At 43.3% G+C, this 12,247-nt stretch overlaps 1 protein-coding gene across 1 annotated transcript in view; it reads right to left on the reverse strand.

Annotated features, from left to right (window-relative positions):
- The window catches only part of ush2a (Usher syndrome 2A (autosomal recessive, mild)), a 1,196,697-nt gene that overhangs the window by 994,561 nt on the left and 189,889 nt on the right, over window positions 1-12,247 (reverse strand). Inside the window, exon 9 of the mRNA XM_041207243.1 lies at window positions 6,753-6,948. Coding sequence (XP_041063177.1) covers window positions 6,753-6,948 — 196 coding nt within the window. The remainder of the gene's footprint in view (window positions 1-6,752; window positions 6,949-12,247) is intronic.

Consider the following 12,247-nt stretch of genomic DNA (forward strand, 5'->3'; position numbering starts at 1 on the left):
ACTTTCTCTTTAACTGGGTGGAGGCCCTGTGAATCTACCTAGTGATCCAGATGGATTACCTTCATCGCTTGGGACGTGCGCTTTTCTGTTTTTGAATGCATTCCAGCTTGCAAGAAACGTTTTAAGACTTCTTCTAAGTTTGCCAAATGCTCTTTTTAAGTGAATCCTGTCACCAATACATTGTCTAAATAGGCTACAACCTGGGGCAGTTCCTGCAGTAAGCTGTCCACTGTTTTCTGAAAGATGGCATCAGCAGAGGAGGCACCGAAAGGCAATCATGTATATTGGTACAACCTGTTGTGGGTATTGATGGTGACAAATTCCCGAAAGGCTTTATCCAACTCTAATTGTTAATAAACATGTCTCATGTCAAGCTTTGTGTGCATTGTCCCTTCTGCCAGCTTGGCATACAGGTCTGAGATATTTGGCATGGGGTGCCTGTCTAGCTTAGCTACTTTATTAACCGTCAGTTTATCGTCTCCAGAAATTCGGACGCTTTGGTCGGGTTTAAGGATAGACACTTTGGATGCTGCCCATTCTGAGAACTGAACAGGTTGTATAACACCCAGTTTCTCTTGTCTGTTCAATTCAATGTCGACTTTTTCTCACAGAGCATGTAGTACCGGTCTTGCCTTCATGAAGCGAGGGGTTGCTTCCGGATCCACATGAATCTTGGCCTGCAGGGCCTGGATTTTCCCCAGTTTTTCCTTAAAGACAGTGGCATACTTTCTAAGTAGCTCTAATAACCCACTTGCTGTCAACTGGAAAATTTCAGCCCATTCTAACTTAATCTCATTTAACCAATTTCACCCCAGGAGGCTCGGTCCTTCATCTGCTACCACTATCAAGGGTAGCTTTGCCAGTTGGCTTCAATAATGGACAGTTATTCTGTGTATGCCTTTTGCTTGAATGTCTCCACCCATATATGATTCTAGCTTGGCATTTGTTTCTTCTAAACTTAATTGATACCCCCCCCAACTTCTCTCCCCCCACCGTCCCCACCTTAAACCAGCTTATATTTCACCCCTCTCCTATTTTTACTTAGTTCTGTTGAAGGGTCATGAGGACTCGAAACGTCAACTTTGTTCTATTCCGCTGATGCTGCCAGACCTGCTGCGTTTTTCCAGGTAATTCTGTTTTTGTTTCAGTCATGATCACTTGTGGAATCAATTCTTGATGATTTGTCTCTCTCTCTCTTCTTTAAATGGTCCATGTGTTTCCAGATCATCTGGCGTTCCACCTCCACGTGATAAGATAGAGGTCCGATCACCGCACTTATTTCACATGGAAACCACTTTGGTCCTTCCCCGAAGTTCTTCATGTATACTGGCTCTCCCATGGTAAATTTCCTCTAATGACTATGCCAGTTATGTCCAGTTTTCTGGCTTCTCTAATTCTTTTCTACCTTCCCCTCTAAATTCAGCATTTAAGCTTAATCACATCCTGAGGCAGAGTTTTAACAATAACTCTGCAGGTGTGACACCTGTTGTTTATGAGGGGTAGCCCTGTAAAGAAAAAGAAAGCATGCTAGCTTGGTTGCCAAGGAATCGCTAGATAGCTTTCTCATGCCTGCCTTGAATGTTTGAACTGCCCTATCGGCCAGTCCGTTTGAGGAAGGCTATTACAGTGTAGTTTTCACACATGATACCATTGGGGCTGATAAACCGTCGAAACGCAGCACTCATAAATGCCGTGCCTTTATTGGAAACAACTACTTCTGGTAGGCAAAATTCTGGCGTAGTTTCTCAATCGTACTGGCCGATGTTGATGACTTCACCTTATATATGCCCAGCCATTTTGAATCGGCATCAACAATGAGCAGAAACATTTTTGCCAAGAAAGGTCCAACATAGTCAATGTGTAACCACTCCCAGGGTCTACCTGGCCACTCCCATGGGTGTAACAGAGCTGTCACTGGCAACTTATGCAGTTGCTGACATTGCACACAGTGCTTTACTAAACTCTCTATTTCGCCATCCATCCCAGGCCACCATAGATAGCTGCATGCTATGGTCTTCATTCGGGAAATTCCTGGATGGGCACTGGGAAATGGTTCAATTAAAAATGGTTCCCTTCCTTTTGGAAGAACTATCACTTGTGTTCCCCACAATAAGATGCCATCCTGTCTGGTTATTTCATGTCTTCTGTTGAAGTACAGTTTCATTTTGTCAGATACGGGCTCCTGTGACCAACCATGTAGCACTTGTTCTCATATCTGAGATAGGATTGGGTCCCGACTTGTCCAGTCTCTGATCTGTCGAGTATATACCGGAGAAGAAATTTAACAGTAAAACAAGTTCCTGTGGAACTGGGACGTGCTCATCATTTTCTTGTAAAGGCAAACAACTAGGGACATCGGTATTTGCAATTTGATTGCCCTATGTACGAAAGTGTATTCGTATGCTGCCAGAATTAAAGCCCATTGTTGTGTTCTTGCTGAGGCTATGGGTGGTATAGCCTTGTCCTCACTAAACAATCCTAGCAATGGTTTGTGGTCTGAAACTATTGTAAAATGATGGCTGTGTACATACTGGTGAAATTTTTTGACACCAAAGATGATGGACAGGCCTCCTTTTTCTATCTGTGAATATCCATTTTCTGATGTGGTGAGCTTTCTTGATACGTAACTTATTGGTCGTTCCATACCATCGTCCATCCGATAAGAGAGCACCACTTCGTAGGGAGATGCATCACATGTCAGCACTAATTCTTTCCTCGGGTCATAATGCATTAACAGATTGGACGACAGCAACAATTGTTTCACCTTTATGAAAGCACCTCCCAAGACCAACATTGGTTCTTTTTGAGTAGACAATGCAGGGGGGCCAGCACTGTAGATAAATTGGGTAAGAACTGCCAATAATAGTTGATCATTCCTAGGAATGATTTGACCTCTGAAGCGTTCTTTGGCGCAGGTGCCTCTTTTATGGCTCTCACTTTCTCTTTAACTGGGTGGAGGCCCTGTGAATCTACCTAGTGATCCAGATGGATTACCTTCATCGCTTGGGACGTGCGCTTTTCTGTTTTTGAATGCATTCCAGCTTGCAAGAAACGTTTTAAGACTTCTTCTAAGTTTGCCAAATGCTCTTTTTAAGTGAATCCTGTCACCAATACATTGTCTAAATAGGCTACAACCTGGGGCAGTTCCTGCAGTAAGCTGTCCACTGTTTTCTGAAAGATGGCATCAGCAGAGGAGGCACCGAAAGGCAATCATGTATATTGGTACAACCTGTTGTGGGTATTGATGGTGACAAATTCCCGAAAGGCTTTATCCAACTCTAATTGTTAATAAACATGTCTCATGTCAAGCTTTGTGTGCATTGTCCCTTCTGCCAGCTTGGCATACAGGTCTGAGATATTTGGCATGGGGTGCCTGTCTAGCTTAGCTACTTTATTAACCGTCAGTTTATCGTCTCCAGAAATTCGGACGCTTTGGTCGGGTTTAAGGATAGACACTTTGGATGCTGCCCATTCTGAGAACTGAACAGGTTGTATAACACCCAGTTTCTCTTGTCTGTTCAATTCAATGTCGACTTTTTCTCACAGAGCATGTAGTACCGGTCTTGCCTTCATGAAGCGAGGGGTTGCTTCCGGATCCACATGAATCTTGGCCTGCAGGGCCTGGATTTTCCCCAGTTTTTCCTTAAAGACAGTGGCATACTTTCTAAGTAGCTCTAATAACCCACTTGCTGTCAACTGGAAAATTTCAGCCCATTCTAACTTAATCTCATTTAACCAATTTCACCCCAGGAGGCTCGGTCCTTCATCTGCTACCACTATCAAGGGTAGCTTTGCCAGTTGGCTTCAATAATGGACAGTTATTCTGTGTATGCCTTTTGCTTGAATGTCTCCACCCATATATGATTCTAGCTTGGCATTTGTTTCTTCTAAACTTAATTGATGTTCACCATTATACAAATGTCTGAAGGTATGTTCCCCAATTACCGCAGTGGAAGCTCCTGTGTCCACTTCCATTCTAATAGGTTTGCCACTTATTTTCACTGTGACAAATATTGGTTCTGTCTTTCCAACTTTCAGATTAAACAACAAATAAATGTCTGAATCTCTTGTTTCAGGCTCTTCTACATTGTAGATTTCATTGGGCTTCTTCTTTTGTTTATACACCTGCTTGAATCTTTCCTTGCACTGCGTCATTAAATGTCCCTTTCAGTGACAATAGTAGCATCTGATTTTTTTTAAACTGCCAATTGCTAAAAGGCTAATTGTTTCCACCTCTATTAAAATTATTCTTTGATTTCGCTGCTAAGTTATTTTTCGTTATTCATCGGTTAGCGGGGGCTGTTTCCCCGCTTCTTGGCAGAGTCTTGCTTTTTCATGCCACTTTGGCTGAGGTTTCCCACCCGATGTGGAGAACAGCACCATTTTGCACACCCTGTATTGTTTTTGAATCTCTGACCACGCTTTCCATGACCAGTGCTATTCTTGAAATCCACATTCACTTTGGACAATAATCTTTTCTGAATAGTGTCCTCTTTCACACCACACACTTAACAATCTCTGAGCATGTCATTCAGAGTTGTACCAAACTCACAATGTTCCATTAGCTGCTTCAAATTTGCTACGTAGCATGTAATTGTCTCACCCAGAGCTCTATTTCATGAATTAAACCTGACCCTCTGCATCATGACTGAGGGCTTTGGATGAAAATGACCCTTCACGGAGTCCACCAATTCATTGAAATTTGTCAGATCTGGGGCACTGGGTGCTGTCAAACTTTGTGCGAAGCTGTAGGTTTTACCCCTACAAGTATTCAAGAGGATCGCTCGCCTCTTCTCCCATAATCTCACTTGCTTGAAAAAAGAACATGAGGCATTCTATGTATTGAGACCAATCATCTGTGGCAGGTTAAAAAGGATAAATTCTCCCAAGTTGTGGCATTTTGAGAGGGGATAACTTCTTCAATTCTAATTGAGCTTGCTACTTATAATCACTGGGTGAGATACAGTGCCAATTTCTTTTTAACTTGATTTCTTCTGTTCAATCCTGTTTTATCTTTGTCGCCAGTTTGTTGTAGGGTGGCCAAGTTGTACTATTAGTGATAGAGTTGATCTGCAGACACTTCTTGGGCAGAAACTTTATGTTTATTTACAATGCACTCAGCGACAACTACACATGTGCTTTCAACTCCAACTCTAGATCTACACTGACTGCTGAGATAGCCCATGTTACTCTTTTATTGGTTACTACAGATCATAAGATTTTGTTTAACAGTTATTATTCTTAAAGGTACATTACACACTAAATAAAACCACAATTACTACAGATAGGTAGAAAATGAAAATAGAAAATAACTAAAGTGACCAACTGGAAAAGGGGACAAAAAACAAATGGAATGGATTCAACATGAGAAACAAAACTGACAAACTGATTTGACAATCACAACATAAACAATGGAAATGAAAGGTTTTATTATAAAGGTATTGGTCAAAACTTTCAATTTCAGCCAGACTGTAAAAACAAAACAATATTGGATCATCTGCCTGTTATATATTGCACCCAACTTTCCTTTTCATTGAAGTCATGGAAAGGGAAATCAAGAAGGGTTTACAATGACTAGCCTGTTTTTAAGCTTCTGCTGAATTTGCAAGTTCCAATGGTTCTCAAACCTATTTCTCATTAGACCACTTAGATGAGGCAAAACATCTATCCACCTAGCAGTCCTATCCCACCCACTATTGTTTTCCACTGCAAAAAAACCCATCACAATTAATGGGAAGAGTGGTGTTGTTTTTGATGAGGCACCAATGAGGCAAAGTCTTGTTCCAAGCTGAAGAGCTTAATTCAGTCTCATGTTGGGCTCCATGTTCAGCTAGTTCCTGTTCTTTGTTTTCAGCTCCACAAGTTTGAAAATCCGATCTCATGGTTATATGTTGTAATAGTAATATTAGTCTGGCTCATGGTGACTGATTCCGTGCATGTGGGACTTGGACTGGTTTTGTGACGTCACTCAAGTGGTGGAGATGAGGGTTCTGACATGTTCTCTTGCATGGCCTCGATTGTGGCATTGCACATCAGTGACTTGCATTTTGGACTAGCTCATGACCATTGGAGGATCCTCATGGGCCACACTTTGAGAACCATGGGTATAAATCATATTCTCACTAGTAATCCTGAAACAGTACTTTGCAGTTCACTTTTAAATTAATTTAGGTTTGCACATGTTGCAAGCCATTTACTAATCAAGTAGCCAGTAACCTATAACAATGCCACACATGATTAGCAAGTTCTTCATAAGTGAGTTCATTATTGTGGGTTCTTTCCCTAAAAGAGATAGGAAATGAAATCATGCTTCTGCCTATACCTCCCTCTGGAAACAAGAATAAGATCAGGAGATCATAATGCAAAAAAAAAAAAATGGGCATATGAACCCATATACTGGTACAAAACTGAACAGCTTAGTGGCAGGTCAATACACTGCACCACTAAATTGACAAACTGTATTCATCTTTAAGAAACTGGTCAGAGAACCACTATATTTGATGATGACAGCGTGATAATCTCACATAGTGAGCCATGACTGCCACCATAGAAATAGAATTGTTCTAATACACTGTCCAAACAATTATTCCTTTTTAAAAAATATATATTAAAGCATATTACTGAAATAGTACTGAGGGGTCTTGAACTCCATCTGATCTTCAGCATATTTAGTGGCCAATGCACCATGATCATATTGTATACCTACTTTGATGAACACAAAAATTTACTGCAAAATAAGCACAGATACTTACCAGCAGTGTTATGTTGGCAGTCATCGCAAATTCCACCACCACCTTGAAAGTAGTCATGAGGGAATGGATCAATGGAAGTGTCATAGTGGCAACTGATGGCATGTTCATAGCACTGGCAAGGTTTACAGTGATAAGCATGAATCTGATCACCCTGATGGAAAGGCTTGTCATTGAAGAGTGGCTGGCAGCGCTCACACTAAAAAAGTTATTCAAAACATCAGAAAATAAAGGAGCAGCATGCAGATGCCTGTACATATTTCTAATTGTTAAAACTTTTATTTTTATGCATTTGAAGGTAAGATTTTTAGTGTTGCAATTTCTAATGTTCATATGGCAACCACACGCCCTTAAAATAATAAACTCTCAGTGTACAGAAAAAATAATTTCCGCACAGGAAATATCAAGTGTCAGGAAATGATTCACATATATTTTTGCTATCAAAGTTGAACAGGCAACAAACACAAGATACATATTTTTGCATACACATGGGGTAGATATTGACTTTGTGTATGATAGTGTAGAATGGGTGATAATGAGTCACCAGCCTGCTTTACACTACTCATGATTACTGTTTCCACTGAATTCAAGATCTACCACAGAGAGTTTGTAATTCCAATTGAAATCACCTCCCACAAAAGCTGTGAATGTTTCTTCAATTGGGATCAACAGTTTTACTTCATATAAAGGATCAAGGAATTATGGATCAAAGATGGGTAAATGTGACTGAGGTACAAATCAGCAATGATCTAATTGAAAGGTGGGACAAGCTCAAGGGGCTGAGTGGTCTACTCCTATTCCTATGCTTCAGGTCCAAAACCTACTGGCAAGCGATCAATCTTTCCTCATGCCTCTGGAGGAAAAGGCTCCTCACAAGAGGAGTCAAAAACAGCTTGCAGAGGAGGACCAACCACTTTGCAGGGAGCCTCCAATTTTAAAAAGAGGACCATATAACTTCAGCGTGGAAATTTGAATGAGGAGGTGCATAATGGTGAAGTAGAATGCTTCACCTGGGGCTTTTATTTCCCTATGATCATAATAATGAACCCAATGAACATGCAAATCTTGACGTTACATGGGAGATAACATTTTGTAAATTGCAGAATGCTACTTGAAAATTGTTGACAAGAATGGTTTTCCCTCTGTTCCTCTTTATGTATTAACAGATATGGCAGAGCAAGCAGAAGCCAGAACTTGCTCTGAGCTTGAGTCAGCAACTCATGTGACACACTGTCACAATTTCAACATTTGGCACGTAGAGGTCCACCTATCTCCACCCAGGGGAAATGCTTTTGGCATATGATTCATTAGTGCAGCCATTGGATGACGTGTCTAACAGCTTCTGTTATGGAGGAATATGTACCCCAAATGCGTGGGGTGCTGCTTCATGGACCTGATCACATGCCAACAGCCTTGGAATGGATGGCAGTTCCAAAACCATCTGCTGCATCACCCCTCATGGAATTGGATTTGTTGTCAGTATCAAGTTCTTATATGAATACTTAAGCTGCTTTAAGAGGCTTTTGGACTCCTCAACACACAAAAGAGCTTCCCCAAACCAGGAAAGAAATTGTACATGCCTATTGGATATTAGGGGGTACGCTTACTGTAGAGGAATGGTAAAACAAGTGGGATGGAAGGATATGTATTGCCTAAGTTAATGATAAACAGAATCAGGTTTACTCTTGATTTCTTGAATCAGGTTTCTACAGATGATTCTAATAGATGAAGTCAAACTTCCTTGAGGCTTCAGGGAGCCTTACTTTCCTTCACCAGAATGTGCTGCTTCTCCTCTCAGGTTATTTCATGTTCTGATCCTCCAGTTGGAAGCCTTGGCAATAGGTCAGGGGGACAAACTTATTTGAGTTGAAACTGAACCCAAACAAGCACTGTGCAGGCTGGATGTGCCTTGACTAGGAGGCCAGCCCAAAATTGGGCCTCAGGACTCATTTTGATAAGTTTGATGAGCTTCCACAGGCAGCTCACTTATTCAAGCAAACAAATTTCAGGCCATTTGCCTCACTGGCAGCAGCCTTCAACTCAGTGTCGGGAAAGAGAAGAGGAAAGCAGGAGGAAAACCAATTGAAGCCACAGGAGTTTTCATGTAAAGTAATCTTAGATTTTTGGTAACAACCACTTGCTAGGATGACAACCTGAGAGAAGTATGCTCAATGCCGACTCACTCAATTAGCGATCCTAAAACAGGCATTAGTCCCCCGTAAGAAAGCTAACATCTAGTTTAAGTGGCCACTATGATTGACTGAAAATTGAGACAGGTTCTCGGGGAGGTGGGACCTTTCCAGGCCAAATGGGTTGCACCTCAACATGGCTGGGACCAATGATCTTGTGGGGCAGTTTGCCGGTACTATTGAGGTAGATTTAAACTAATTTGAGAGGTAGGTGGGAACCAGGGTGTAACATTAGAAAGGAAAAATAAGGTGCATGAAGAACTGGGAGAGACAGATAGCATGATAGCAAGAAATAGTAAAGCATTAAGTGGGATCAGAGTGAGAGGGAATGCAGTAAGGTCTAAATTAGACATGGGGAAATATGATGTTATGGCAATAACAGAGGCATGGCTCAAAAAAGGGTACTGAATATTCCAGGCTGCACGGTGTGCAGGAAATTAGGGAATGAAAGAAAGGATGAGGGGTGGCAGTATTGATTAAGGAGACTAATAGACTAATTCATGTTTTAAATTGAACTGTTTTAAGTCATTCTGCTTAAATGTTACAAATATAACGAGGCTGGTTTGCACTTAGAGCCGGGGTTCCTGTTTTAGTGTAGTTTCTCATTGGGCCCACATAGCTTTGCATGACCCAATCAACGCCATTTTGGAGCTCCTCTCCCGCTCATTGTCTCTCCTGCTCGCCAATCCTTTAGTTCCCAAACCAACCTGATTGCCATCTCTTCCACTCACTGTCTCCCCCACTCACTGATCCCTCCACTTCCTGACCATCGCACTCTCCAACTTTCCCGCTCACCACCTCTCCCACTCCCTGAACTTCCCGCTCTCTGGCCCTACTGCTCTCCGACCCTCCTGCTCCCCCGGTTCTGCTGCTTCCTGACCCTCCCGCCTTCCGATCCTCCTGCTTCCTGACCCTCCCACTCCCTGAACCTCTGACCCCATGACCCTCTGGCTCCATGACCCTCCCATTCCCTGACCTTCCCACTCCCCGACACTCCTGCTCCTCGACTCTCTCATTCCCTGACTGACCCATTCTATGAACTTTCGGTTCCCCAACACTCCTGCTCCCCAACCTTTCCAATCCTCACCTCTTCCACTCATCACTACCCTCTCCTGCTCCCTCTTGCTTGCTGCTTCCCTCTCCTAAATCCTCGCTGTGAGTGGGGGCTTGGAAGAAGGCCAAGAGGCAGGGAAGCAAGAGAGAGAGAGAGGTGCCAAGCAGGAGGAGCAGCAAGCGTGAGGGTTGGGAGCAGAATGAGCAGAACGGGTTTTAACCAGGGGTGAGAGAGGCCCACATCATCACCCAGTCCAACAGGTTTCCCTGTGCGAGCTAGCTAGTGGCAGGAAAGGGGGGATCCTTCCTTAATGGGCCCTCCGCAAGGTGTTACCCCCTCCAGGTTCCCATCCCCCAATGGCCTCTCTCAAACTCTGGTGACCCCACACTCTCACCCACCCATCCCCTGCACCCCCAAACACTTACTAAGTCCTGATTGATCGCTGAACACTTCCTTAAGCCCCAAGTGCAGTACCAGCATTGGCACCGCTCCTGGTAGCACAGCCAGTACTGGGGAGCTGCTGGCCACTGATTGGCCAGCAGCTCTGAAGCAGGGATTCCTGTTCCTGAGGGGTGAAGATCCCGCCTCAACTCACTTATGGGCCAACCGCCTATTTAATTGATGCAGGGCAGCCATCCTGAATGCCAGTAAGCTCCCCCTGACTTTTTAGCCGGAGGTAGGGACTACAAAGCCACGTAAAGTCCATCCTATACAGCACAAAAGCAAGGAAGTTACAGTGAAATTTTATAAAACACTAGTTTGGTCTCAACTGGAGTACTGTATCCAATTCTGGGCACTGCACTTTAGGAAGGATATGAAGGCATTGTAGAGGGTTCAGAACAGATTTACAAGAATGTTTCCAGGGATGAGTGACTTCAGCTACATGGATAGATTGAGGAAGCTAGAGCTGTTCTCCTTAAAGAGAAGGTTGAGAGGAGATTTGACAAGGGCGTTCAAAATCATGAGGACAGAGTGGGCGGAATTTAATTCTTACAGTATGATCCCAATGGTGGACACAGAAGTGTGCCAAATGTCCATTTGCAGTGGAAACAGCTGGCCGACCATGATTACGCGGCATACAGACAATAAAGTATGCGGAGATACAGCTTTCAGCTAATTATGTGGCAGAGAAGGAAAGGAATTTGTTGCACTCACCATCAGCTGATGGGGTCAGAGGCCCAGGTACCATTTTAAATGGTGCCTGGACAATCACTCAGTGCTTACAGCATCATTGGTGTGGTAGCGGCTGAAAGAGATCCCATAAGCATCACCTCGACCTCAGCCTTCCGCTGCAGACAAATGTCTCAAAGCAGACATGTGGCCCTACAGTTCAATGATGCCTCCCTGCAAGTTCTCCCCCAGGCTGCCGGGAACAGTGGAAGATGCTTTTCCCACCAACAGCATCAGGAGAGCTTCCTGTCTGGCCAAGGAAGCCTGGACAGAGATTGCAGTGGGGGTTAGCAACTGTATGGTCCATAGACACACCTGGATGCAATGCAGGAAAAGGGGCCATGACCTACTCGGCACTGCCAAGGTAAGTACAACAGTGGAGGCACATAAATATGATTCTCATGAGGGCAATAAGTAATGTGTTGCAGCAAGTGGGGGTGAATGAAGTGTCAAGCACAGCAGCAGATGCATCAGCAGTTTTGAATGTAAGTGGGTAACACTTAACTGGCTCTACTGCCATTGTATTACAAGTGGCATGAGGGTGGGAGTGGGTAACTAGTGAGGCACCATGATCAGTCAGAGGAATGCTTGCTGATTAGGGGACTTGGTGCCCTAAGATTCATTCTCCCTTGCTGTCTGCAGGAAAAAAAATTCACATAATGCCAGAAAATGAGCAAGTAAATGTGGACTGTCTGACATAAGGGTTCTCATACCTGTAGACGAGGTGGCAGTGAACTGGTTGGAGAACAGAACGGGTAGACAATCAAAAATGGTGAGGCAGGAGTACAGAGAGAAAAGAGTGAGGAGCTTGGTTTGACCACTGGGCAGAAAGGGATTAGGTATATATTATGAATCATTACGTATGCTTGGCTGACAGCCCAGACAGCTGTTATAAACATAGAACACCTGCTCCCCAGAGGAAACATTGTTTGATTGATAGCTCAAGCTCTCTGATCTCTGATCTCAATTTCACAATGTTTGTGGCTTGTAGTTTTTGAAGCTTCAAAGGGCCTAGATGATCGACACTTTTATTAGGTTGCACTTGAGACATTTTTTCAAACATAGGAGAAAGTTCTCAATGAATG

This window comes from Carcharodon carcharias, chromosome 2 (assembly GCF_017639515.1).
Source record: "Carcharodon carcharias isolate sCarCar2 chromosome 2, sCarCar2.pri, whole genome shotgun sequence".
Lineage (NCBI taxonomy): Eukaryota > Metazoa > Chordata > Chondrichthyes > Lamniformes > Lamnidae > Carcharodon > Carcharodon carcharias.